At 53.5% G+C, this 27,837-nt stretch overlaps 1 protein-coding gene across 5 annotated transcripts in view; it reads left to right on the plus strand.

The window, feature by feature from the left end:
- The first annotated feature begins 13,302 nt into the window (after window positions 1-13,302).
- The window catches only part of SEMA5B (semaphorin 5B), a 41,416-nt gene continuing 26,881 nt past the window's right edge, over window positions 13,303-27,837 (plus strand). For all 5 annotated transcript variants that reach the window (XM_075555648.1, XM_075555652.1, XM_075555650.1 and 2 more), the window contains exons 1-3: window positions 13,303-13,476; window positions 19,064-19,163; window positions 23,084-23,129. In XM_075555648.1, coding sequence (XP_075411763.1) covers window positions 13,323-13,476; window positions 19,064-19,163; window positions 23,084-23,129 — 300 coding nt within the window. In that variant the 5' untranslated portion in view covers window positions 13,303-13,322. The remainder of the gene's footprint in view (window positions 13,477-19,063; window positions 19,164-23,083; window positions 23,130-27,837) is intronic.

Raw genomic sequence — 27,837 nt, forward strand, 5'->3', positions numbered from 1 at the left:
GGTCCCTTTTATTGAAGCTGCTATCTGCGAGGGCCACAAGTCGTGACTTTCCTGAAGGCATGTCTGCATTTGCTCTGGAGAGGGCTCCCCGGCCCCTTGTCAGTCAGCAAGAAGTCTCTCCTGCCCTGGCTGGGTTAAGTTCTCCCTGTGTTGGTGCCACATGACCTCTTACATCACCCTCCAATTTGCCTCTTTCTCTGTGGTCACCACTTGTGGCTGGCTCGGTGTGTCCTCCAGTCCCGGGGCACTGACCTTCAGCCAAGCTCTGGTGTGGGGCAGGGTTCTCCTGGATTCTCAGAGTTGCCCTAGGGGTGGGTGACCCAGGCTAACTACCCTTCCCATTGCCACTGCCCCCAGCACTTCAACATACCAACGAGTCCTCCTTTCGGCAAAAACCGGCGCCTGACGTTTTGTGTGGATGCTCAAGCCACTCAGTGAGGTGGCCACGGGCTTGCTCATTTCTCTCCTCTCCCAGATTCTTCTTCCTGACACCTCCCACAGCTCATTTCTCCAGCCTGGCTGCATTATCTGAGAGTGGTCCTGGGCCCTCCATCTGGGATGCGCTTTGCCCTCTCTGCTCCCTAAGCCCGATGGCTATCCTTCTTCCCTTTAAGACCCTGTAAGATCTCTCCGGGCTAGAGTTACACCTCGCTCCTTGGCTCCGCACAAGAAAGAATTTACGCCAAAGCCTGGCTCGTGATCCAAGTGAGTTTAATGAGAGTTAAAAGAAGTTTCAGGTTTTACGCGGCACCCATAGGATTCCTCCCGACCATGCAGCGTGGCAGAGACTGCTCGGCGTCACGCAAAGATCTCTCTCTCTCTCTCTCAAGTTCTCCTCCAAAAAAAAAAGACTGCCTCAAGTTCTCTCCCCAGTTCCTCCTCTCTGCCCTGGCTCCTGCCTTTTCAAGGATTCCAGGGGGAGGCGTGGTGGACGACCCCAGATCGACCCCATTGGCTGGATTGACTTCACCTGGCCCAGGTGGGCCATCCAGGTTTAACGCCCACCCATGCCTACTGGGGGGGAGGGGGAGAACCTAGGCCTTTGAGCATGTGCAGTGCGCCACCCTTTGTTCTAGTGCTTGGCTCTCTTGGACATGCGTCAATAGGCAGGTCCCATCCCTGCCTATCTGCCTAACAACCCCATTTGAATTCTGCTCCCTGAGGCCTTCTTCCCCCTTCCCCATGGGCATTCATTCCGTTCTCCCTTTCCCAGCCCATCTCTTATTTATTTATTTATTTATTTTTTTGGTGGGTTGGATTCCATGCAACCTTTTATCAGCCAAGGATCATGTTGGGATTTACAACATAAAAGGGATTCCTGGGTATTAATGTGTGTGATCAAACCACTTCCCTTAGGACCTGCCCTCGTGTGCCTAGGTGGGTGTCCATGGCAGGGCTCCCTAGCGGCTCTGGGTTCCAGTGACAGGACTTCAATGCAGCTCCATGCTTCTTGAGACTAGAGGAAATCCCAGGTGCAGTTTGCAGGTATGCTGCCCCAGATGGGGCAGCCCTCATGACTCCAAGAAGTGGTGCTTTGTTTTGATGATACCTAGCATTGTTTCTAGGCCCCTCTGAGGACCCCCTCACCGTCCACTTCCTGTTGGTCTTCTCCACATGCTTCCGTCTCCCCTCCAGGCTTGTCAATGGCAGGAGTGCTCGCTCACTGCTGTGGGGTGGATTCCAACCCACAGGAACGCTTTCAGACAGAGTAGAATCGCCCCCGTGGGCTTCCAAGACTTGATGGGAGTAGGAAGCCTCATCTTTCCCTCAGAGTGTAGCTGGTGGTTTCGAACCTCTGACCCTGTCGTTAGCAGCGCAGTGCATATAACCCACTGCACCTCTAGGGCTTGGACCCCTTATTTATTCCACTCGCCAGTTTGCTACATGGAAGTGCTGGTTCTCAGTGTGGCATCTTAGCTTCTGTCCCACAAGATAAGGGACAGTTGGACCCCGGCATGCAGGAGAGGGCAGGGCTGTACAGGGGTTGCCTGCTGGGAGCTGCTTTGGGCTCTGTGGGGACTCCAATCACGCACACTCTCTGGCCCACTTCTGTAACTACTGGCTCTCCAGCTCCTCAGGCTTTGGCCCCCTGCCCTTCTCACCATCCCTCTGATTTCATCTACTCCCACAGTGTTCGCTAAGCCTCCTCCCCTGCGATCTGTGCTGGGAACAGGCGTGCAGAGAAGTCCCATGGCAGGGGTGTGTGGGTTCTCTCCCACAGGCCTGCATTTGCACTCACACGCCTGCAGGCACCATTAGAGTGACCCCCGTACGAGGACCCACAGGGAACTGGGGCAGCAGCGTGAGAGAAGGCAATAGAAGCTCTCTGCCCGCTGATTTGGGAAAATGCTTTCCTAGTCACTAAGGGATTCCCGAAATAGCAGGAGTCAGCTGGTGCTGCGCCTCCCTGCCCCCATCCCTAGAGCACCCTGTCACAGCTCTGCCAGGCGCCACACAGCAGTACCAGTGACAGGTGACCCCAGGACAGGGTCAAGGACAGGTTCTGTGCCACCTCCCCATTCAGACCCCAGGCCGCCTCTGCCTTGTGCTAGAAAGCTCTTTGGGGACGTGTCTCTTCTCCCCTGAGAGACTGAAAGCACTTTGAGGGCAGGGACCAAGGTTATGTCATCTTGCCCATCTCCCCACCGCCCTCATCTATGCAGGACCTGGAGCACAGCCAGTGTCCTATCAGGGAATGAATGATAAACCTCGGGTAGATGCTTAGGTAAACAGTTGGCTGTTTCATGCACACTAATAAATATGGAATAATGAGTTTCTAAAGGGGTCTGCTCTGTGGCAGACCTAGTTCTAGTTTCTTTACAAACCTTCTTTCTATGGCAAATGAAGCCACTAGACTTATTTCAAACAAACAAACAAACAGTGGCTGCGAGTGGTTTCTGACTCGACTTGGGGTGACCTCCTGCGTGTAAGAGGGGAGCTGCCCTCCGTAGTTTCCAGTGGCTGTGATCTCTCAGAAGCAGTTCACGGGGCCTTTTGAGTTACCTGGGGTGCACTTGAACTGCCAACTTTTCAGTTAATAGCCGAGCACTTCCTGTTACCACCCACTTGGATCCAGGTAAAAATGCTTCCCAAGTTCCAGGTGTTCCCTGTGTAAACATGGCTTCCTCGGATGCTACCAAAAATACAAAGCCACTGCCATTTGAGAGGATTCCGACTCACAGCAACCTTATAGGGCAGGGTAGAACTGCCCCAAAGCCCCTTCTTACTTCCGCTGAGTGACTGGTGGTTCTCAACTGCTGACCTTGCTGTTAGCAGCCCAGTGTAACCACGACACCCCCAGGGCTTCTTCCCAAGGAGGAAGAATCAAGCTCAATGATCAGTCCAAGGTCAAGGCAAAAGTCAGACCTGACCCCCACCCTCCAACCATCTCTACCAATCCTGACACCAACTGTTACTTCCAAGGCACTCTATTCTTCTGCTGGGCCACACAATTAGTAATTAATGACACCGGCCACACAAAACTCAGGCTATATGCACAGTTATGGGTTTCAGTAGGGAAATTAGCAGGTCACAATTCAGGATCAGAAATGTTCAGAATACAGTCCTTTGGTCCAGAAGGGACTCTTCTCAGCCATGCCCACAGACACACCTCTCTCTAGTCCTTAGCCTCTCAGCCACATGGCTCCCTGGCCTCTGCTCTGCTCGGCCACTCTCAGCTCTAGCTCCATCAGTTAGCAAATCTAGTGGCCTCCCAATTAAGTGCCTGGAGGCATCCTACTCCACAAGCGAGCCTCCTGCCCAAAGACACAGGTTTACTGGCTTTGTGGCCATGATGGCTCATGTGCTTATAGCTGCTGCTTCTGTTGTTGCCACTTCCCTGGCAGGCCTCTGGTTCACAGCCCTCTGTGTCCTGGATGGAGGAATTTCAGTGCACCAGGATCGCAGGGCCCAAAGATGTGCTCCTATCCTGGCTCCTCTTTCCTGATAGTAGTGAGATCCCCCCTTTCCCTTTCTGAAATGGCTCATTTAAAACCCAATGTGGGGTGGCAAAACTGGCCAACCCTCTCTTTAGAGTTTTATATACCCCATTTGCAAGTTTCTCCCAAGTCAGTTAGAAAGAGTGAAAAAGACTGACTCTAAGAACCATGTCAACGGATTCTCCGCACTGCACCATGGTACTTTGCTGCCTTCAGGAAAGCTGACTGGAGCAGAGAAACTGTGGTATGATTTTAGCATCCAGTCAGATACACATATTAGAAATAGAAATTCCTGTTTACTTTATGAGTACTTGGAAGTAAGAGAAACCAGTCCGTCCGGTGCAGGTATGGCACTTGGCAAATGATAACTCAGATTTGGAAAACAAAGGCTTGAACAAATTGAGTGCCTTTTCAGAAACAAATGAATAACAAGAAACAAAAGGCAACACATAGTGCTTGCCTGTGGCCATGCAGTCCCAAGCTCGTTGGACATCACAGTCTACAACAACTGGGAGGTAGGTGTTACTGTACTCCCCATTACACAGATAGGAAACGGGCACACAAGTATGAAGCACCTGGCCCAGGCGAGACACTGGGTCCATGGTCCAGAGCTGGTCTTGTCGCACTGTCTGCATAATGGTCGGTGTGTTGTTGGTACTGTGTCTGCCCGCCTGATTATTGAGAAATCTCCTTTCTTTTGGCTCTCTCCTCATTCTTAGCGCATGCCCAAAGGTCACTTCACAGTTAAAGATGCCCAGTGCTGCTCCTGCCTTCACACGTGTGTGCCCAGGAGGGAAGGACGAGAACCTTCTTAGAGACCTGCCCATTGGCTTCCCTGTACCACTACTTCCCTTGTACCTCTGTGAGGCGGTAGGAAGGTGAGAATGGACACTGAGTGAGCGACACCAGAGATCCAAGGGAACTCCAGGGCCAGGACAAAGAGGAGACCTGTTGGTACCAGGTTCCCGCATGGAAGGAGAGTGCAGTCAGACGTGGGCCCGGAAGGCTGGTGGCATCCCAGCATTCCTGCTCCGACTCTTATCACTGCGCCGGAGCTCTGTCTTCTGGGTGGCCCTGTGTGGCAGGCAGGAGATGGCCACCACATGGCCCCCATTAGGAGCTAATGTTTCCTCCACAGGGATTGATTTGACGCAGATTGCCAGGGGAGAGCAGCTGGTGGGTGATTTTCGATCACCGGACTATCTTTGACCAAGCAACTAGTGTCCGGGTGGAGATCACGTGATACATATATGGTTTACCCTCTGACCTGTGCAGGGAAGAGAGGTAGCTTCTAAAAGTGGAGAAATATTGGGAGTTAGGAAGATACCCTTCCCTCTTCTCGGTAGAGCACTCTTTGTCCCCCTGCTCTGGTGCCAGATCCGATCAGCGCCCCCCCCTCCTACCCCCAAGCCAGCCCTGGGCCCAGATTTTGTTGGTGGGGTTAGCTGCCTGGAGTAAGCCCTGATTCAGTGGTGACCCTGTGCCCAATGGAACTAAATGCTGCCCGGTCCTGCACCACCCCCGCCACCAGTTGTGGATCTGATTCTTGTGATCCGTAGGGTTTTCCTTGGCTGAGTTTTGGAAGTAGATCTCCAGGCCTTTCTTCTTAATCTTCGTCTAGAAGCTCTGCTAAAACACGGTCAGCATCATAGCCGCTGGCAGGTGGGTGGTGAGTGCACAGGAAGTGCATTGACCGGGCATCCACCCAGGTCTCTCAGATGGGAGGCGCCAGTTCTACCGTGGAACCATCAATGTCTTTAACTTGCCCCGCCTCTTATGGTCCCAGGCATGAGCCCCTTGGCCGCTTGAGGATTGGGACATTGATCTCTCTGCTCAGGGACCCTGCAGAGCCGATCTCTCCATCTCTAGGCAGTGCTGGTCGGTGTGGCGTGTCTCCATCCACTACACCCCTTCCTCCCTGTCCTGGGGGTCTGGATCCTGCTCTCCCTCTTCCCCTCCACCGAACACAGCCATGCTGCCTCTCTCCAGGCTTCCAATGTGCTGGGCCCAGGAGGAGGAGGTGATATTAATCTAGCAATTATTGATTCAGGTGGGACTTGCAGGATATATTTACATAAAAGCCATAATGAGCCTGGAACTTCATCTAGAGACTCGGGTACTTTAAGTCCTAGGGTCGGGGGGCAGAGGGTGGGCAGGGAAGAAGCCCGCATGTGCTCTTTATTCAGGCCCTAGGAGTTCAGAATCTGGCCACACCCAGGGTCCAGCCTCACTAGGGCCTCGCCAGGGAGGAGAGGGGTTGTCAGGTCAGGGTTAGGGAAGCCTGGTAGAGGGGGGCATGGGCAAATGAGGAGGGGTGGGTGATAATATGAGGATGCCAATTGTCTAGTCACCTTATGTACCCCTTGGGCCTGCTGGGGGAAAGCCCCGGCTAAGGTCTAAAAGGATGTTTGCATATGCATTGAATATCACTAATTAGGTGGCATATCAGTCAAGGTCCCCGTAGGAAACAGATGGCCCACTCAAGTCGGGAAGTGGGAGGACAGTTTAATAAAGGAACTGTTGACAAAGGTGTAGGAAGGGGGGCTTGGGAACCATATGGGATAGTGCAGGGTGCAGTACCACGCTACTAACAGAGGGGGCAGCACCCCTCCTTGCCCGCTGCAGCGACCGAGGCCTTTGACTCAGCCCCTGCACATCGGCCTTGCCACACAGAGCTGGAAGGAGGACAGTTTATCTGCAGGGACCTCGCAGGGCAGGAGGAATTCACAGCCTATGCCCCTAGAGTGAGGAGCCCATTTCAACTCATAGTGGCATCGTGGGACAGAGAATTGCCCCATCTGGTTTCTAGACTGTCACCTTTACGGGAGCATGTCACCCGGCCTTTCTTCCTCAAAGCCACCGGGCAAGTTAAAACCGCCAGCTTTTTGCTGAGCAACCGAGGGGTGAACCGACCCAGTGCCACCTGGCCTCCTCTCTTCCAGAGACACTCACACTAATTAGCCACTCATCGTCTGCAGGGCACTGGGTCCAGGGCCTTTTAAAGATTTAAATTCAATTACTTCTCCTGACTATCTGAGAAAGAGGAGCCCTGGGCTGCTCCCTGCAAGGTCAGCAGTTCGAATTCACCAGCTGCACCTTGGGGAGCAAGATGAGGCAGTTTGTTACTGTAAAGATGCCCAGCGTCGGACCTCCACCCCCGTCTCCCCAGGGGCAGTTACACCTTGCCTTATAGGGCCACTATGAAGTGGCATAGACTCCACGGCTGTGAGAATCTAGAACGTCGTTTGTTAGTATGATTATCCCCCGTACAAAGGAGCAAACTAAGGCACAGAGAGGTTGAGTCTTTCCCTACCGTCACACAGTGGATAAAGAGCAGAGCTGGAACCTAAACTACTCCAGAGGTTGGTCTTGCCATCTGATTGTTGCTCCCTCACCTGCCCTGATATCCCTGAGACTACAGACCCAGAGAAAGGTCAGGGAAAGGGGGCGAGCACCCAAGGGCGCCCCGCCAGGCCAAGCCCCTTGCTGAGAACAAATTCTCCCTGGGTGAGAAATCGGTCCTGGGGAATTTTCTGTTCAGCGGCTTTACTTAATTTCTTCTCTCTGCTTTAACTACTTTCAAGAGCAAGTTTCACTTTTATTTTCCTTTCTTTTTACTTTACCGTGTACTTTTTGAATCAAGTAAGTATACTACCTTTTCAATAAAAAAATTTTTTTAAGCTCCTTAAAAACTAATTTTGTTCACCAAATATTTGGAAAGTGAAGTGCAACACATAATGATCATCCACCGGGGCAGTCCTGTCCATCAGGTCGGCCTCTGTGTGAGCCTGGACTTCTCCTGAGGATTCTGGGAATTCCCATCTTCCTGGAGGCGGGACAGAGCCCTGGAGCTGGAGGAGACACAGGGAGAGCCACTCCAGCCCAAGATGCTTCCACAAGACTTTTCACCCCACCGGCCTATGATCTTCCTGCTGTCAGTCTCATTGCATGTGCTGTGTCAGTCTGTCGGAGAATTTATGGAGTAGCCTAATAGCCAACTTAGGGGCTAATATCGAACTTATGGACTTGATCTGGACTGGGCTGAGATGTTTTCTCAATATACAGTTACTCTTGGATATAAAATTCACTCTCGCATACATATGAGTGTCTCTAGATTTCTCTAGTCAGCCCAGCCTAACACACGTCCACTTTTAACTGTTTTTTCTTTCAAATTACCTTTTTGCTTTCTTCATGCATGATGGGGTCGATGGCGTCCCACAGCTCAGCTGGTCTTTGCGTTCAGCACATCGAGTCTGTTCTCGTGCTGGCCTCTAAAAGCATGTGGAGTCTACTCAAAGTTATATTTTGGCTCTCATGGAATTGTTTTGATTTTCTTCAGCTTCTCTCTGAACTTACAGATGAGCAATTGATGGTCTCTTCCACATTTGGACCTGATGATATTGAGCTTCTCCATCTTCTCTTCCCACAGAGATGGCCGGTTTGATTCCTGCTCATTCCATCTGGTGAGGTCCATCTGAATCCCCCACCCCAAAAAACCCCAAACTCACAGCCATTGAGTCCATTCCAACTCCTAGTGTCCCTGCAACACAGGGTAGAACTGCCCCTGTAAGTTTCTGAGGCCGTAACTCTTTAAGGGAGTAGAAAGCCTCATCTTTCTCCCCGGGAGTGGCTGGTGGCTTCAAACTGTTGACCTTGAGCTTAGCAACCCAGTGTGTAACCACCAACCGCCTGGGCTCCTTCCATATTATAATCACCATTTATAGTGTTGTTTTCAGTGAAGAAGTCATGAGTCTTGCCAAGTTCTATCTTGAAATCTCCAACTTTGCCTCTATAACCCAAGTCCTATTTTCCAATTATGGATCCTTCCTCTATTTCCAACTTTCACATTCCAGTCAACGTCAACTGCCAGTGCATCTCAGTTGTATGCATGATCGGCTTCGCACAAAAGAAGCTGGTAGAATTCTTTAATTTCTTCCTCACTGGCTTTAAGGTTGAATAATAGATATGTTATCTGGCCTCTTTGTAGACAGATAGATATTATCCGATCACAGGCAGCATCTCATACTTCAAGATAGATCTTGAACTGTTCTCTTTGATGATGAATGTGATGTCATTTATCTTGAAGTTGCTCTTCCTAGCAAAGTAAACCATATGCTTGTCTGATTTAAAATGGCCAGGACCAGTTTATTTCTGCTCTCTAATGACTAAGATAGTGATCTTTAGGCACTCCCTCTCATTTTTCACTCTCCAAGTCGGGGACACAGACCACTCCGTTTCAGAATATTTGGTGAACTAAAGCTTTTTTTTTTTTTTTTAATGAAAATATTTTTTTTCATTGAAAAGATGTTTTGTTGACCCAGTTTAAGAGTGAAAATGCGTACAAGGGTATCTGGTGTGAAATCCCAGCCACCGCTTCGCTGCTGGATATTGCTGTGGTCGCCATGGATCAGCCCCGACTCGGTGGCGACCTGAAGGATAGCAGAATGCAGTGTCTCCCATCCCCATCCCGTCTCCATGTTGGGGCTCATGTTGGCAGCCCTTGCGCCCCTTCATCTGATTGAGGGGTCCTCTCATTTTCATTGACCCCCTACTGTGCTCAACGGGACCACTCTGTCATCAGGGACCCTTTCCCCTTTGCTGGCGCTTGGTCTTTCCGGAAGCCAGCGTATTGCCGTCTCCCCATCCTACTTCTCAAGGCCTCTTCAGGCTGTAGTTCTTCTGAGACGTCTTGGCTCATCCTTCTGGCAGTCCCCTGTGTATTCAGCACTCCGTCGGCACCACAGCTCCGGCACACCATTTCTGCCTGGCTGCCTTCTTACCCGAGAGTATCGTCTTTCAGGGAAGGAGCCCAGGTGTCATGTCGTGCGTGCCTGCGAGGCCATTGCAGACCGTGGCTTCAGTTATTTTCCCAGTGTGCGTGGATGCTAACACAGGCAAACGTAGCGTGTCTTCTTCATTCTACCCTGGTGCTGAGTGGGAAGGAGCCATGATGGCCCAATGGCGGCTCACTGAAAGGCTGGCTCTCTGCAACCGCACCCCACCCCGTCCCAGGGAGAAAGCAGGGCGGTCTGTTTTGCAGCCTGGAAACCCTACGGAGCAGCTCCGTGTCCTCTGGGGTTGCTGAGTTGGAATTGACATGTGGGCACTGGGTTGGTCTGTTTTTGTTTGTTATGTTCGAAAAGGAATCCCGATGACGCTGCGCCTCCAAGCTCCACTGCTAGCTGAAAGGTCGGAAGTTCAAACCCACCTGGTATCTCTTAGGAAGAAAGGTCTGGCCCTCTGATCCCGATTAAAACGCAAACCAACCCCATTGTCATGAGTCGTGATGGCAGCAGGAGCCTTGTCTTACTCCCTGGGGCAGCTGGTGGCTTCAAGCAGCCACGAGGTGGGTTAGTAGTCCCACACCTCCCCATACAGGTGCCTTCCCTGAAAGTTGACAGCTTGGAAACCCGGCTCCCTCCCGGGAGAGCAGTTCTCCTCTGTCCCTTGGAGTCCCCAGGAGTCGAAAACTGGCTCAGCGGCACCTGGGAGAAGCCCTCTTTCTGAGCACCAAGGTAGTGGCCACACTCCGCCGGCACCTTGTTTATGTCTACACCACAGACTGGTGACCCGGGACATCAAAGTAGAGAGCTCCCTCATTCTTTTCTACAGCGACAGACCATTCTAGGAGCTGGATGTCGCCTCTTCTGTACTGCGGCCCTTTCCCTGGTGGGGTTCTCAGATGAGCAGTCTGTGCCGCCGTCCCTCTGCACCTATGCAGGGGCCACTCTGGTCACGGTTGCTGACTGCTGCTCACCCTCCCGTGGTGTCGGTGGGAGCAGCGTTTCCTTGCCTTCCTGTCTCCCTCCTTTTCCCAATTTACACTCCGTCACAGATGGATACTTATGTAAAACTCAATAAAAGTAAAGCACCAGAGAAATGAATTTTTTAGAAGCACGCAAAATACAAGCCTAAACATCTTAATAGATTTCATGGACATGCAATGGCTCAGTTAAATTACAATCCAAGTTTCTGCAGCACGGGGTTGATGTCATTGGGAGGTCGACTGGCCCGTGGCCCGCCCTCGGAGGAGCGCTGCTTCAAGTCCATTCTGACTCACGTGCACCATAGTCAGACTCTACTCTAGAGAGCTTCAAGCTTGTGACCTTTCAGAGGTAGGTCAACAGACCTTTCCAACAAGGTGCCCCTGAGCGGCTGTGAAGTACCGGCTTCTCAGTGTGTACCACCGAGGAATACCCAGAAATGTAATGATGAGGGCAAGGGACAAGTGCCGCTGCCAATTGGTCAGCTATTCCCAGGCCCCTCCACAGGCGTGGCACCGTTTTGCACACCTGCCAGCGATATGTCAGATACCAGCACTATACCACAGCCTCTCCAAAGGAGGGTGTCGGCCAAGTTGGATTTTTGCTCAATTGGTCAATGAGATGCGGCATTTCAGTCTGAAGTTTGATTTGCATCGTTCTTATTATTAGTTAAAAGAGCATCCGATCAATTGACTGGAATGGACATGAACTGTCAGCACTAGCAAAATGATCTCAAACAACTTTTGGACAGAACAGCAGTATTTAAAGCCTAGTATAGTCCCTTTTCCCATTGGTAGGACGGCGGCTAGATGCCCCAGCAGTGGGGAAAAAATTATTAAATAAAATCACTCAATCTTGAACCATGGTACTGCATTTTGCCAGTATAAACCAATGGCAACACTTTGGTTATTCTGCCCAAGTAAGGCTCAACCCCAGCTCCCTTTATTAAAGCATTTAACTGAATGCAAAAGACCTTTACAAAGGGGCTCCCATATCAGGATGCTACAGGAAGATACAGCAGCCAGGGCTCTGAGTAAGAGCGCCTGATTCTACATGGAATCCAAAATTTCCTTTTCTCTGGTCCCTCCCTCAGTTCTGGGAAACTAGAGACGGGCCTTCTCTAGCAGGTGTTATTTTCTGGGTTGTCCATGTTGCTAGCAACGCTGATGTGAAGTGTCTCGTTGTTTTGACCGGCTAGTGATCCACAAGCATCTCCTCACGGTTGTTGGACGCCTGCGTATTTGCATTTTTAGCTACTATTTCCTGCTGGGTTCCATACGCTCTTGGGGACCCTGGGAGTTCTGGAGACAGTGGTCTGTGGTATGATTTCCAATTACATGTGTCCACTTTGCCATTCTCCCTTTGATTGGGCTTGAAGGGGGACGGGGCATGTTTGTGATGACAAGTAGGCGTTTCTGATTTTCCTGTGATCAGATTTGCCTATCATTATTTTTTGTGGTTTTTTCATTTTGAATCCCTCCAAGGTTACATTCGGCTTACATTTTCTTCTAGTATTTTCATGGTTTGGTTTGGTTTTCTCAGACTCTCAAGTAGAATAGCCCCAATTTTACAGCCCTTTTTACCATGCAGTTTCCACAAAGGCTTCATACCTGTAAGACACAAATAGCATGGTATCTGAGATAAGTGATGCCGAGAATATGGGCCTAGAGGTGAAGAAAGAACTCAACTCACCCGTGCACTTGTTGCTCTAGCTCTCGTTCACCAACGCTGCTGCGTCAGCTGAGTCACCGCGAGGTTAGATCAGATGCGAGAATGCAGTCCTGTGGAGAGCACCTAGGAACACGGAGGGCTTAACCATTAGCCATGCAAGGCACTCTGTGAGCTAAGCATGGGACTGTGCACTTCAACGTCCGCGGTTTAAGCCCATTGGGTACTCCCTGAGAGAAAGTTGAGGCTGTCTGCTTTTGTTAGGATCCACAGTCTGGGAGGCCCTGGTGCGCGTCGACTCTGCCTTGAGGACTGCTGTGAGCCGGAAGCGACTTCACAACAGTGCCCCTTCGGTTTATGTTGTGGGTTTAAGTGGCTGTGCAGTGCAAGCAAGTCTGGACTTTGGAGTTGGGGGGGGTGTTTATTTGGATGCTATACTTTTATTTCCTTTTATTGGAGATGGAGTGATCATTCATTTACAGAGCAAATTCATGATGGTTTTATTCTTAAGTTTTGAATCTTCAATCCATTGGAGTCTTCCCTCGTCTGAGGTATGAGTATGCACCCCCACTTAATCCACAGCTACCGGTCCCAACTCCATTTATTCAATGCTCCCTCACCACCTTAAGACACCACCTTTACCATCTGCATGAACTTTAAACCAGTTGGGATTGTAATTGAAACGGCCCTGTAACTTGTTGGTGTTGCCTAGAATACGGTGACAAGGAATATTGGCTTTCAAGACATGAGCTATAAGTTTTGCATGATTAGAACAGAGTGAACAGTTACATGAATAAAATACAAATTTTACTAGGAAAGAAGGAAGGACATCATTGGGTCCCTCGCCGCTGTGAAGACGTTTCTCGCCTTGGTCCTGACTGACGGGGGCACCTGGTGAAGCAGAGTGCTTGTCTTGCAGGTCCAGAAGCTCAGCCTGCAGAGGGGCCACACCATGGTCGCCCCAGGCCCCCTGGCCGTCACCCTGCTGCTGCCCAGCCTCACCCTGCTGGTTCTGCACCTCTCCAGCTCCCAGGATGTCTCTAGCGAGCCCAGCACTGAGCAACAGCTCTGCACCCGGAGGGAGCACCCCATCGTGGCCTTTGAAGGTGAGTGCCATCTCCCACTCCTGAGTCCCCAGTGCCTGGAAGGGTCTTTGAGACTGGATGTGCCCGGGACAGTCATTTCCTGTAGGACATGGAGACTTCTTCCGAGGATAGATGAGTTCAGGAGGACGACCAGGGAGGGCTGGAGGGCTCTGCATTTAGTGTCCCGGTACTGTCTTCAGACCCTTCCTCCTGGAGGTCTACCTGGAGGGAGAGGCAGCCTTTCTCTGGGACACCTTTGCTGGAGAACAAAGGTGTAGAAGCCTCCTTGGGAATGGGCCAGAGTTTGGCTGCTGTCTCAACCCTAGCTCCTCTGGAAGCATTGGCTTCCCCCGAAAGAGAATGGAGATGGGCTTGCTCGTTAAGAAGTGCCTGACCAGTAAGCCCACCTGGGAGAAGCACACCAGCCTGTGTTGTGTGATCATGAGGTGTTGATGGGATCAGGCACCAGGTATCAAAAGATCCAAAACAAACAACTGTATTGCTTTGAACAAGGGGGGTTGGAGTGGAGACCCAAAGCCCATCTGTAGTTAATTGGCTAACCCCCACAGAAGTGGTATAAGGAAGGGACGATTCAACCAAGGTGAAGTATAGCACCGACTAATTGCACATCATCCCCCTAGTTCCTGAATGCGTTCTCCCCCCACTACCATGACCCAGTTCTAACTTAGAAATCTGGCTAGACCGGAGAACACATGTTAGTGCAGATAAGAGCGCTCAACCCAGGGAAGTCAGGAAAGACAAACCCCTCAGAAATAGTAATGGGAGTAGCGATATCATGAGGGTAGGGGGATGGTCGGCGGGGGGGGGGGGGAAGGATGAGAAAAGGGAAACCCATCACAAGATCGGATGTATAGCACCCTCCCCAAAGAGGTAGGATAACAGAAATGTGGGTAAAGGGAGACAAAGGACAATATAAGAAATAAAAATGATATATAATTGATCAAGGATACAGGAGGTGGGAGGAGAAGGGAAAAAAGAGGAGCTTATATCAAGGGCTCAAGCAGAAAACATCTTGGAAATGATGATGGCAAGACAGCTGTCGGAATGCCCTTCTGTGGGGTCTCGGGGGCTCCCAGGAAAGGGGCCCTGATGACTCATCAGCCCTCCTGTGGGCCGGTGTTTCCCACACTGAGGGTCATGGGCAGAGTCTATAGCGTCTTAGTGGTTCAGCGGCTATGCGTTGGGCTGCTAACTGCAAGGTCGGTAGTTTGAAACCACCATCACTCCATGGTAGAAAGGCTTTCTGCCCCCGTGAAAGGTCTCGGAAATCCACAGGGGGCAGTTCTACGCTGTCCTACAGGGTCGCTATGAGTCGGAATCAACTCGATGGCAGTGAGGTTTTGATTTTGGGGGGCTGAGGGGGCGTATTCTGAGGGGAACATAATTCTCGATCCTAATTCTTGAAATCAACGTGGCAATCTGTCAAGACAAAGCACAAGAACCGAGCAGCCATGGCGCTGCCCATCCTTCTCTGTTCACCGGCCTGCAGGACACTGACTCGGGACTATGGCGAGCTGGGGCCCACAGGAGCAGTCTCAGCCGTCCCCAGGTCCCACATCTGAGCAACACTTGGTGCATAGCATGGAAGCTCAGAGCCGGGCCTCAGCACTGGTCTGCCAACCCGGGCTTCCTCCACAGGGCCCTCGGCCTCCCTCAGGTGCCCTCTTCGGGAAACGCACCGCTCTCCCTGTGAGGAGGATGGGAACCTGAACAGCACAGCACATCAACGAAGCTGACACTGGCTGGGCTTTGGGCTTTTCGGGGAGATGAATCAAGGCGGGGCTTCACAGTGAGCGGTTGGGGTGTTCTGGAAGTGTGGGGTTCCCAGCTGTGGGCTGGATCTCATCTCCGGGAGGAAGGCTTCCAGCTGCCAGCTCCGTGCTGTCTTGCTTGAGCTGGGATCTGGGGCTTTGAAGGCTTAAGTGGATTAGAGGAAATTAGTGATGTCTTTAAGCCGACAAAAAACGTGCAGACACCCTCAGACTTCTGATGGCTCCTGGAGTGCTGGTGGCTGTCACTGAGGAGAAAGGCTGCGTGGGAAGGCAGAAGAGGGGGTTCTGAGGGGTGGCTTCTTCATGTTGGGGTCCCCTGTGACAGCGCCTGATGCCATATTTCCTCTCCGGGGCTTGCCTGGGACACTGTTCCCTGGCTAATTGTATGGGCAGTGGAATCCCTGTCTGCCGGCCAGGCTGGTCTAGGTGGGGCCTATGGGGTGAGGGCGAAGGGGCAGGAAATGCTGCCCGGGTGCATGGGCTCTCTGACGTCGTTTGTACATTGTTGTCGGAAATATAGAGGTGTGGCAAGCATGCGTCCCCCCTCCCATGTTTGCATCTACAACTCGCTGGCATTGAGTGTGTCCCCCAGACTGTCAAGCAGGGAGGCCATTTTTTATGTGAGTCACTTGAAGGAACCTGCTGTCCCCTCCCCACCCCTACCCCTCTCCCCCTCCATTCCCAGTGAAGGACCTAGACCCGGGCTGTCAAAGGCGACTGAAGTCGGGTGACCAATTCTCCCTGTTTTGCTAAGATTCTCTCTACTTACCTTTCCTGGTTCTGGACTCCCTCTGCGCCCCCTCAGAGTGTTCCCCATTGTGACAGCTGCAGGGTTTCTGTTCCACTGACCACATTCTTAGGAGGACCTGCGTGGCACCCCATAAAGCCAGGATGCCGGGAGCCCCTGGGGAGCACCCACCGCATCCTGAATGGCTGGGACTTATCTGCTCCCCTGCAGGGCTGGTCCTGGGCCAGGACAGGAGTCTCTTGTCTCCCACCTCCCTTAATACTGCTGAGCACACAGTAGGGTGTCCTTCACTCTGGGCCATGGCCGCCCCAGGGCCAGTGACCGTAAATCCAGCAGAGCACCAACCCCCCTGCTTTCACGATCCTGTCCGATGCCGCACTTCCTGGGTATGGTATCTGCTCTGTGGGCTGTGACATACGAGTTCCCCTCTCCCTGGACACCTGACTGCTCTGTGGATACCCCTGGGTGCGCCAGCTGCAGGAGCTGACAGACTGCCCGGTCTTCCTGCTTGGCGAGGTTAGATTTACAGTGAGGAGTTTCTTCCCGGGGAGGTGGGGGGCCTGGGGGGCTCTCTGGCCTGTGGAGCTTCTCGTTTGCCATGGAGGAGAAGCCAGCCTGGAGTTAAACCTTGGCAGTGGGGGAGGGGGATTGCAGTGCGGAGCATTAAAATCACAGGCGCATCTCAGAGATGTCCTTTTTCTCCCAGTGTTGCCCTCAAAAGCCCAGCCCACGCAGCACACGTTGCCAGGGCAGGACTTGGGGCTTCAAAGATCGCCTCCCCTCGGGTTCCCTTGGCCTGTTTAGTGAGAGGCGGGCTCCCTTCCCGAGACGACTCTGCCCCCTCTCCATTGCCACCATGCCTGATGGCCTCCCCCATCTACCCCCCACCGCCCATGTCCATCCCTTCAGAGTGGAAGGGGCAGAGACAAGCACCCTCCCCACTCCCCCATTGTGACCCCAGCCCCTGCCCTCTTTCCTCCTCTAGAAGTGCCTGGGTGAGGATGAGCTGACTCCCAGACGGAGGCTCACCCAGCTCACCCTGTCTTCCCGCAGCTGCCCGTATCTCCGCCGGTGCCCATGGCAGAATAAAAATGTGACCTAGCACCCAGTCGGCAAGCAAGCCCCCACCTTACACATACCATACATACCCCCGACACCTCACCGTACGCACGGAAAACAAACAAACCTCCTCAGGTGGCAATCGCACACTGCACCCCAGGGGTGCGGGAAGGGGGCCCAAACGATGATGATGCACCAAGGAGCGGTTGCAGTCATCAAGGGAGGCTCCCTGGAGGAGGAGGGTCCTTGACTCAGTCTCGAAGGTACTGGAACTGCTGGAAGGTACATGACTCAGAGGTCAGCTGAAAAACCCAGCCCACCCCGGACCCCAGGACCACTTCTCGCCACCTGGTACTGCCCAGGTGTCATCCAGGCTCTGTGACATTTGTCACCAACCTCTAGTCACCTGCTGGGCTGGGGGTGGGGAGCAGAGGCAGGTCCAAGGGGGTTGCCTCATTCACTGCAGAATTTCTTTCTTTCCCTGCTCTTTTTCCTTTCGTCGTGCATATCACAGTTTTCTGAAACACATCCAATTCGCAAAACCTCCAGTTCTCCAGGGAGCGATTAAGTGTTTGCCTGTCGTGCAGAAATGAAGGGCGCCTTTACTCTGTAGTGGGGGGATAACGAGCAATGATTTATTTCCCTTGGATTACACACACGCACGTGCACACACACCTCTTTCTAACACACACACATTCTCTCCTCCAGCGCACGCACACACAGCCCTCCCTCCCCCTCCCCCATACCCTTCCTGCGCTGGTTGCTAAGCGCATGCACCCATGCACCATGGAGAGAGAGCCACTCTGCTTCACGGCTAGACCCTGCTAGACCCTTCTGCCTGTGGATCTCTTGCTCCGGGAGGAAAGGGGAGCTGGCCATGTCTTGTAAACCAAGATGGGCCTCCAACGGGAGGCAAAGGGGTGCTGTGCTGGGGGGAGGGGGTGCTCTCCCTAGGCTCCTCTCCCCACCAAGCCAGAGGCTGTAGGGTCTCCCTGTGAAAGGCTTCCTGGGAAGAGACCACCTGCCCCCCTCCCTGCCTCCACCTTACTTGGGGTGACATCGGCTTCTCGAAGAGCGGGGGCTCAGGATTCGTTTGACGGTGCTGGGAGCTGGGCTGGGCCTAGGTATCCTAGGAGCAGACCTGTCCTATCCCCAGGGCCAAAGTGTGATCGCCAAAAGGGACGAAGGAGCCCTCACCCCGGGCCTGGGGGAACCAGGAGGGTTAGGTTAGGAGGAGGAGGAGGTAGGTTAACAGAAACCCCCCTAGAGGGGAGAACCGAAGGGCCAGGGTTGTAGGTTCTTGCTGGCTGAACTAGGGGACTGCATGGAGGTCTGTGTTAGTGTGGCTCGGCTGGAGAGTTTGAGGAGGAAGTTAAAAGGTGAAGCCTTTTTTCTCCCAGTCAATTGTCTCAGTCAATTGGGAGACAGTACAGACAGTATCCTACCTGTGCCTGGCATTTGACCTGGGAGGAAAGTGAGGCCAAACCTCAAGGTCCAACCAGAAGTTGGGACTTTTCCCAGGAGCACCTGCAAGGGACGGAGGGTTTAGAGGAGCACGACATGTCTACCTGTGCATTTGAGAATGGGCTCTCGGGGTGCCATGCGGGGAAACGCGCAGGAGCAGGCAGGCATGGAAGCCGGAGACAGGTCTGGAGGCTGTGGGCACCGTCCAGGCACGAGATTTCTAGTGTATCGTTTGTGGCTGAGAGGTTGTGGGGGGGTCAAGGGCAATGGAGGGCTCCCCTGGGGCAGCTGAGGGCAAGGTGCAGCCCTTCTCTGAACTGGGGAGCACGAAGGAACTGTGATGCCCCCACCAGGGTCCCCTCACTGAGTAGAGATGGAGACGGGATGGAACCCAAGTCTCCTGGGTGGCTCCTGCCTCCTTCATGTTGACTCCAAATTGGCTCCCCATTGACTCCCAATTGGCTCCCCATTTCTGGCGTGCCCCTGGTGCAGCTGGGAACCCTGGGTCCAGCAGAAATGGGACAGCTGCGTCTCTCTGCTCCAGATTTGAAGCCATGGCTCTCCAACTTCACCTACCCTGGAGCTCGAGACTTCTCCCAGCTCGCCCTGGATCCTGCCAGGAACCAGCTCATCGTGGGAGCCAGGTAAGGAGGTGGCAGGGCATCTGGTCAGGACGAAGCAGGCTCTGGAATGGGGTGCAGGGGGTATTGTCCACCTCTGTCTTGAGTGTGTGTCCCCCACAAAAGGAAGAGTATTGGTGGCTGGGCGGGTGGGGGGGGGAGCACACCTCGAAAGCTCTAGATCTTTCAACACACCTCACACCTCAGTAGTGGCAGCTCTTGAGAGCAGGGACACCCTGCTGCTGGCCACCTCCCCACACCCATTCCTGCCAGCCCTCTTAGGGAGCTCTCCACAGAGAAGGTGCCCAGGAGCCCCCTACTGGCTGGCGGGCCACCTGCACCCGAGAGCAGCCAGCACAGACAAGGTGCTCCTTTTAAGGACTCCCTGCTTCCTGATCGCCTTTAGAGACGCGTTGTCCAAAAGGTGGTTGAAGCCCACTATGTGCTGTTTGGGAGAAAGAGGTGGCAGTCTGCTGCTCTCCAGGGGACAGCCCTGGGAACTCTGGGGGCCATTTGATCTACTCTGCCCCGTGGACTCTCGCTCAGTTGGAATTGACTCCCCCAGGACACGGGTCCTGGTCCTCTGCCCAGCAAAGCACTTGTGGAGGCATGGAGTAGAGCAGGCACATCTGGCAAGAACGGGCTTGAAGATGGTACACGCCAGTGGGGCGAACTAGTGTGACCAGATCTCCAGGGGACTTGCAGGCCCTCAGGATTCACCCCAGACCCACGGGATAAGCCCAGGGGTGGGTTCCAGCAGTCTGGGTTCTAGCAAGCTCTCCAGGTGGTTCTGGGTTGCACATTGCAGACTGAGTTTCGCTGGTCGAATCCAACTGTCCTCATGCTAAACACAAAGAAGCAGAGACCTTGAAAGGGGACATTGATGCCCCCATCCCCCCCCCCCCATTGATCAATAGCAATATGACAAAAGAATATGGGGCTTAGAACCCAGGTCGCCTAACCTGGGGGTCTAACCTTTCTGCCACATCTGTGTTACCAGTGTGGCCTCTACTTGTCCTTTTGAAGAAGCCTGCAGCACATAGGTTTTGGTTCAGCTGAACTGGGGTTGCGGAGAAGGTGGCCACAGGTTGTCCTTTCTGGAGTATGCCCTGCAGCTGCCCATTCTCAACCTCCGGCTTTCCTTAGCGCCTCCATGCTCTGTTACCATACGATAAGGAGACAGCCGAGGACAGAGTCCTGGGCAGGATCAGATGGACCACGTTGTTGAACTTGACCGTTGTGTCTTGCTTTCCCAATCTGTAAAGCCGAGGCTGCGGTCCCTCTCCTCTCAACTTCCCAGGGCTGTTGTGAAACTGGGGTGGAAAGCATTTTTTGAAATCGTATGAAAGGGAACTCACCTGTTCTTGCCATGTGCCAGGAGCTGTTTTATGCATCAGTCTTGACCCTCCGTGTGTTAGCCCAGGTTGATTAGAGAAACAAATCCAGAGACACAGGAGTATATATATGTGTGTAACAAAGAGCTTTATATCAAAGAGTAAGTGTATATTGAGAAAACCTCTTAGCCCAGTCCAGATCCAGCCCATAAGTCTGATGTGAGCCCATATGTCTGATACTAGTCCATAAACTCCTCTTCAGACTCAGGCAACACATGTAGTGATGCCGACTGCAGGAAGATCACAGGCTGCTGGGTGGAAAGTCTTGTGAATCCAGTGGCGGTGGAAGCATCTCCAGGGCTCTGGCTGCCATCAGCGTGGTTCCATGTGGCTTGTCAACAAGAATGTGTAGCAGAAAGAGAGAGCTCCCAGAATCCTCATGAGAAGGCCACACCCACAAGGAGAGATCATCAGGCTGTGACCTGATTGACAGGCTAGACTCACCCCTTCATTCTTTGGTCAAGTTGAGATGAAACTGTGTAACTTTCATTGCCCATGGCCACCGTCCCCCAGGAGGTGGGCCTGGGATTCTCCACCTTTTATGGATGTCGAAACAGAGGCTCTGAAAAGTGAAGCCACTTGCTTGTAGTCATGTCACTCGTCCTACTCCACTGTGGGGCTCCCCACTCCCAGTCCAGATGCAAACAGAGCCACCGCCCTGAGCCTACCTCTGCCCTCAGATCGGTGGAGGAAATGACTCTAGATGGGCCACTCACATGCCTTGAAATGCACATTGTCTTTATCCTCTCCCTTCCCCTTTCTCTAGCCTGCTTCCCACCCACCCCCTTCTGCTTGAACATGCCCCCCCCACTTCTTCCTGCCCCTCTTGGGCCTCAGGAATTCAGCCTGGAAATTTGGGTTTCATTCCTGCCCCGCCTCACTCCATGAGGGACTTAGGGCCGGTCAGGCTGCAGCGATTTCTCTGTTTCCCCCTCCGATGAATAGTTTCTGAAGGGATACAAATGAATGAAATGCTGCAATGTTTCCCCCTAATTCTTTAAAGCTGTGAGCAGATGCCTGTGTTACCTGAGATGGAGCCAGAAGGCTGAGGTCATCTGCCCCTAGGCCAGAGGGACATTGGGAAGCTGCTCCTGAGGGCCTAGGAAGAGGAAGCCCAGGTCCCCAGCGAGGCCCGCCCAGTCACAGGCCAGCAGAGAAGCTGCATGGGAGCCAACCTGGAGCCAACGCTGGGGAAGGGAAGACCCCCCAGTCTGAGGGCTCTGTCAGGCCCCAGGTTCCTTCCGTGGGGCCCCTCCTTTGTTCTGGCTCCTTCCATGACCCTTCCCCTGGTGTCTTTGCTCAGCACAGCTGAAGCAGGCCAGGACTTCCTAGAACAGTTGTTCCTTGAATTTCAGAAACCACAAGCCAAAGAAGATAGAAGGAAGAAAGGGAGGGAAAACATTTCTTAGAGAGAGCCAAGGACGATTCTCTGCTTGCTGGTGACAGCCAAGATGGGTGTGCATGGCTCTACTCTGCAGATGGCGAGGTTCAGGCTCACAGAAGGCCTGAGTCACGCCAGCAAGTGACCGAGCTGCCCTTTTCGCAGTGTCCGCTGCAGAGTGTGCGTAGTGAAGTCTGCCGCCCTCACAGGCCTGAGCCCGTGGGAAGTGGCCCGCTGGCGCAGGGTCTTTGCACAGGCATGGTAGTGCCCAGCGCCTCACGGGTCACTAAGCATCCGATACTTGCTTATGACTTGTTGTCCCCATTGGACCGGGAGCAGCTGTCAGATAGGGTGCAGGCTGGGCGGTGAGGGAGAGACCTTGAAGGGATGGATGGGGCTGTTTGGGAGGAAGGGACACGGTCATAGAAAGACCTGCCCCAGAAGAGAGACTGATCCAGACTTCAGTGCACCTGCAGCAGGCACCCAGGCACCCAGGGCCCAGGCTGAGTGAGGCCAGGGATGGCTGGTCTATGGGATGGGGGAGGGGGGCAGAGGGCTGGGGAGGCAGGTGGCGCATGGAGGAGGGTGGGTCCCTATAAGACAGCGGTTCTCAACCTTCCTAATGTCGTGACCCTTCAATACAGTTCCTCATGTTGTGGTGACCCCCCCCCCAACCATAACATTATTTTCGTTGCTATTTCATAACTGTCATTTTGCTACTGTTATGAGTTGGGCGACCCTTGTGAAAGGGTCATTCAAGCCCCAAAGGGGTCGTGACCCACAGGCCGAGAACCGCTGGTGTAAAGCCTTGGTAAAGCTTTCAGTTGAGCACATGTAGGTTCTATGGTTGTGGAGTTGGGAGCGGGGAGTGGGGTTTCTCTGAGCCTGCTGGGGTGGCCAAGAGTAACGAAATCACTGGGTTTGGGGTCACACAAGTCAATCTCCATGCCACGCACCACTGCCTCTGGGACCTGGACCAATTGCCCTACCTCTCAGTGCCCCCCTCGATTGTACAGTGGCGTCTTCTCCATCTACCCTCAAGGGTTGCCATGAAGGTGAAGTGGGGGTGCGGGGGTGGAGGTGAAACTCTGCTCAGGAGTCAACCCACTGTCGGCGTCTGCAAGCTCCCAGGGCCAGCCTGACTGGTGATGATGCTTCTGTCTTCACAGGAACTACCTGTTCAGGCTCAGCCTTGCCAACGCCTCCCTCCTGCAGGTACATCTTCTTTCCCCTGTCCCCCTTCTCTGCAAAGCCCCCAGGCTTCAGGGGCAGCACAGGCCTGCGATTCGGGATGGAGCCCCACGGGTTGGGAATGGGAGACATGCCCCCTTCTCTCCAACCCTGACTTACTAGCCAGCGAGGATGCTGCTGGGAGCTGCTCGGGCGTGGCCACAACGGGAGGGCACCGAGGTGCGAAGAACCTGGTGATGGTCTCGGGTGACAGCTGCCGCCATTTGCCTGGAACTGGGGGATTCCTGGGATGTAGGACTTTGTATTCTAAAGCTGGGGCAGTGCTGGGCCACCTGGGAGGGGAGGTCATCCTGAGCCCAGAGCCTGAGTCCACAGCAGGGTGTTGGAAGGGGGGGGCACTGGAGGCTAAGGGTCTCCCCCCCCCCCAGCGCCTTCCCCAGGATGACTCCATTCCAATCCAGCATTGCCATTGAACTGTGATTGATTGATCTGCGGCCAAGAAAGGCTGGCTCCCTCTGCGTAATCCCCCAAGTGCTCTGGGAGCTGTGTTAATGGGACTCCTTGATGCAGAACATTTATCCCAGCTTGTAAAACAGATGCCAGGCCACCTCTGCAGAGGTTGAACGTTCCGGAGGAAGGAAGGGTGCCTCTTCTTCCTCTTGTTTCAAGGAGGAAAGAACCACCATTCTCTTTCTGGGACAAGGGGGGCTTGTGGGTCTCCGGGGACCGAGTGTTCATTGAACACTTTGTGTGTTCAGGACTGAGCTGGGGGCTGGGGACATGCTCTGCCTCTGCTCCTCAGGGCCCCCAGCCAGGGAAAGAACATGTGGTGCAGAGAGCCTCATGAGCACCTGTGCTGGAGCAAAGCAGGGGGCGTTCCCAGAGCCTGCTAGCTCACTCACAGCAGCCTCATGCCCACCTGGCACCCACAGAAAATGAAGCCGAGATGCCAAGCCCAGCAGGCAGGGCCTGGGGGAGGTCTATGCAGCTGTGGGACAGAGTGGGTGTGGGTCATGTCCCCGCATCCAGGCAGGTAGGTGGCTTTTTCTCTGACTCCCACAGTCTGCCAAGATGGTCTTTGGCTGACTTTGGGGCCCGTAGAGTGGCAGAAGGAGTGAAGAGGGGCTAGATGTGCAGAGAAGTAGTGGCTGTGCCGTGGGAAGCGTGCAGAGGTGGGGGTGGGGGGGTGCTGGGGTCTCAGTGGTACAGAAGCACAAGAAACCCATTGGGCTCAGCAAGAGCTCTGCAGACTTCTAAAGGAGCTGCTCTGGAGCTGGGAGACCCGAGTGAGGTGTGAAATAGCTGTGGAGCCATGAGAGAGGGGCTCACCGAGGCTGGATCAGAGCATGTGAGTGGGGGGTTACAAGGGGTGAGGCCCTGCGAGAGAGGCCCCATGCAAAGGCTCCTGGCTGCTGAGCCAGCCAAGGAGCTCATAGTTTACCTTTAAGACAAGAGGGACTCGCTGAAGGGTCTGTCTGAGCAGAGAAGTGGCATGAACAGATGTGGCCCTTCCGGTAGAGAATGGATCAGGGGAGGAGCCTGGTGCGGGGTTATTGTAAGCGTCCAGGTGGGGGACCGGGAGGAGGGAGCCATCAGCAGCTGGGGTGTGGAGAGGCGCAGTCAGAGGAAGGGACACCTTCATTTCCTTGCTGTCCCAAGTCCACACAGCAGAACTCCAGCAAGGCAACAATTTCTACACATACTGCGCAGTGGCTTGTAGTCGTACACCCATCTTCCCCCTCCTGTTTGGAATCGTCCCTGCCCTGCTGATGTGAACTCATGCCCACCCATCAATGTCTTCTATCCAAGGAGAATGGTTCTGAAAGGTGGCAGAGCTCCTGGCCACCAGGCATGGTGCCGGAGGGTGGTACCACGGAGAACTTAGCAAGTGCTTGTCCCATGTGGTACCAGCTCGGTTTCTGGCTTGCTCGGCTGGGCACCCTCTATGGGGTGGAAACTAGGCTCCTCCCTCGACATGGGCTGCTCTTGGGAGTCACCAGGTGGGGTTTTAAAAAACACCGATGCTGAATTTCACCTCCAGGCACACTGACTTGGTTGGTCAGAGTAGAGCCTGGCACTGAGGTTTTTAAAAGCTGCCAGGTGCTGTCAGCCAGCAGCCAGATGGAAGAACTGCTGCTCCGGGACATCAGGATGGCCCAGCCATAGGGGCTTGCAGCAGATGCCGCCCAAATGCTCTGGCCTCTCCAGGTCTCTTTGGCAGCTGGTCAGATGTTAGGATTCTCTGTCTTGAGGCCAGGGTCTGGTTCTCCCAGCTATCTTTTGCCCACACTTTTAATTCCCATTGGAGACAGGAGCTCAGCTTTGGGCTGGTCTCTGAAGGACTCTGTAAACTACAGGAGCACCAGGTATTGGCCTTTCTACCTTCCCTGCGGTCACTCTTAGGGACCTTGAGGGACCTCACAAGTTCTGACAACACCCTCCACCATGGAAGCAAGGAGAGGAATGGTATGCAAATGTTCCCATCCTACCAAGTACCACCTAACCACAGGGGCAAACACAAGAGAGAGCAGGTGGGCCAGGCCAGCCAGCACCTCCTCCCTCAGTGCTGGTGGCACCTCAGCCCCTGGGGTGTCGGCTGGCCTGGCGTGAAAGTCCACCCTGGTTTCTGTGAGTTGCCCCATCACTGTCCTACCTGGGCTTCGGGACCCTGCTTCTGCGTTTGTAGTCCTCAGCCTGCAGGGAAGGATAACTTCCCGTTACCAGGTAAGCACCGGCTGACTTATGGCTACTTACTAATCGGTAGTGAACAGTTTCAAGTGTTTCCCACCACCTCTAGTAAGTACAAGTCATTCTGTGCTTACCTGGCTTATTGAGTCATCCATCACTGTCAGCAACTGCCATCAGAAGTGGCCCACCGAGCCAAGCTTGACGCGTGTCCCCACCAGGGAGGCTCCGCACCAGCTGGGGAAACGCTGGCTTGCAGCACCTCCTCCCTGAGCCGTCAGTCGTCTTGGCTCCACGGTGTGACTTCACCAAACGCTTTATCAATTGTGGGACTACTGAGCATTCCTATCCAAACCTCTCAGTGCAGACCAGTGCCCGATAGAGGGACCGCAAAGCACTAACCTGAATTAAAAATCGCATGTGGACGAGATCATGCTATGCCTGCGACATTTTAGCCAACTGTTTCTTTGGCATAAGTACCACAAAGGAGACCACTTAGAACTTTAAAATTTGGGTTTCATTCTGGTGAATCAATTGGATATAAAACAGGATATGGGGATTTCTACACAAATCAGAGTATTTTTATCAGGAACATATTTTCCATATTTATCCATGATGATCACAGGCTGTAGTTCAGATTTTTTCCTTCAATTTTTTTAGCTTTATTAACATATTTGCTGCCACGGGTATTTTACCTGCCAAGGGTACATTTCCTCTGTGCCACTCAGATAGAGTATATTAAAAGAAAATGAAGATACTGAATTGCACATACACAAACACTTTTTTGTGTTAACTAACCGCTCCTCAGAGGTCCCCTGGTGGTGGTGGGAGCTGCCGGCTGTGAAGTGGAATGTCTGGGTGCCTGGGGCCCAGCAGCCGCTCTGTGGGAGACAGAGGGAGCAGTCTGTCTCTTAGGGCAGCTCTGCTCTGTCCTCTCTCCTGCAGCGCTGCTTTTGGACAGAATGGAGCTGATGGCAATGGATTTGGTTCCCTTTGGAACTTCTCCTTAAGGACGATCGAAATTTCCTGATGCTGTGAGGAGCTGTGTGTGTGTGTGTGTGTGTGTGTGTGTGTGTGTGTGTAGGGGGCTGTAGAGAGATGGAATCAGGTCACATCTATGATGGTTCTTCGTCAGTGTAACTTAATGAACCCATCCCGGGAAGGAAGAGAAGCGGCCACAGTGTCAGGGGCTGCTAAGGGGGCTCGAGTGATGAATTGCAGAGCTCTGCCTTGGATTTGGCGATTAAGACCTCACCAGCGGCCCGTGCCAGGGCACTTCCAGGGATGACGTGGCTGGAGGCCTAATTGCAACGGATTGATGATCCTGGGTTGCCAGATGGCCTACAGAGGGCCGCGCCGGGGACTGTTGTGCACATACGCACCAGGACACAGAATGGGGCTTTGTCTGAGCCTGGGTCGGCACGGAGGCTCATTCCTGAGTCGCTTCCAGTTGATCTCCACATCCTCCAAGCTGGGAATCTGGCAGACCTGAGGGCTGTTTGAAATGTAAACTCCGCTGAGGCTTGGACTCAATGCTCAGAAGATGTTTGCATGTTTTGTCCTCATTCCTGACTCACAGGTGTCCATGGGAGGTGGTGAGTCTGCAGGGAGATTATCCAGGCTCCGACGTGTCTCGCCTGCTCTGTCCTGAAGCAGGAAAACCATGTGTCATTAGGGACGCGTGCCCTGGAATTTCTGGGGCAGCCCTCGCTTAAAGCAAGCTCCGTGGCAGACAGACCTCACATCTCTCTGTGTAAGGACAGTATGGAAAGAGTAAAGGTGGGGAGCCCCGGGGACGCAGGGAAGGAGAAAGAGGATATCAGCAGAGGAGCGAGAGCTCCCCCCCCCCCAGACCACTCACAAAGGGAGCTAATGGCACAGAAGTAGGCCGCCTACCCAGCCAAACCCCAGGAGGGCGTGGTGACTGGGTGTCAGGTATTGTGGGACGTGGCTGTGTCCAAGGCTTAAGAGGAAGGGTTGGTTGAAATTGTCCAAATCGAGAGATGGAAAGGCAGGTCTCCTACGGGCTTGCTATGAGAATGCATGG

Source organism: Tenrec ecaudatus, chromosome 8 (genome assembly GCF_050624435.1).
Source record: "Tenrec ecaudatus isolate mTenEca1 chromosome 8, mTenEca1.hap1, whole genome shotgun sequence".
Taxonomy (NCBI): Eukaryota; Metazoa; Chordata; class Mammalia; order Afrosoricida; family Tenrecidae; genus Tenrec; species Tenrec ecaudatus.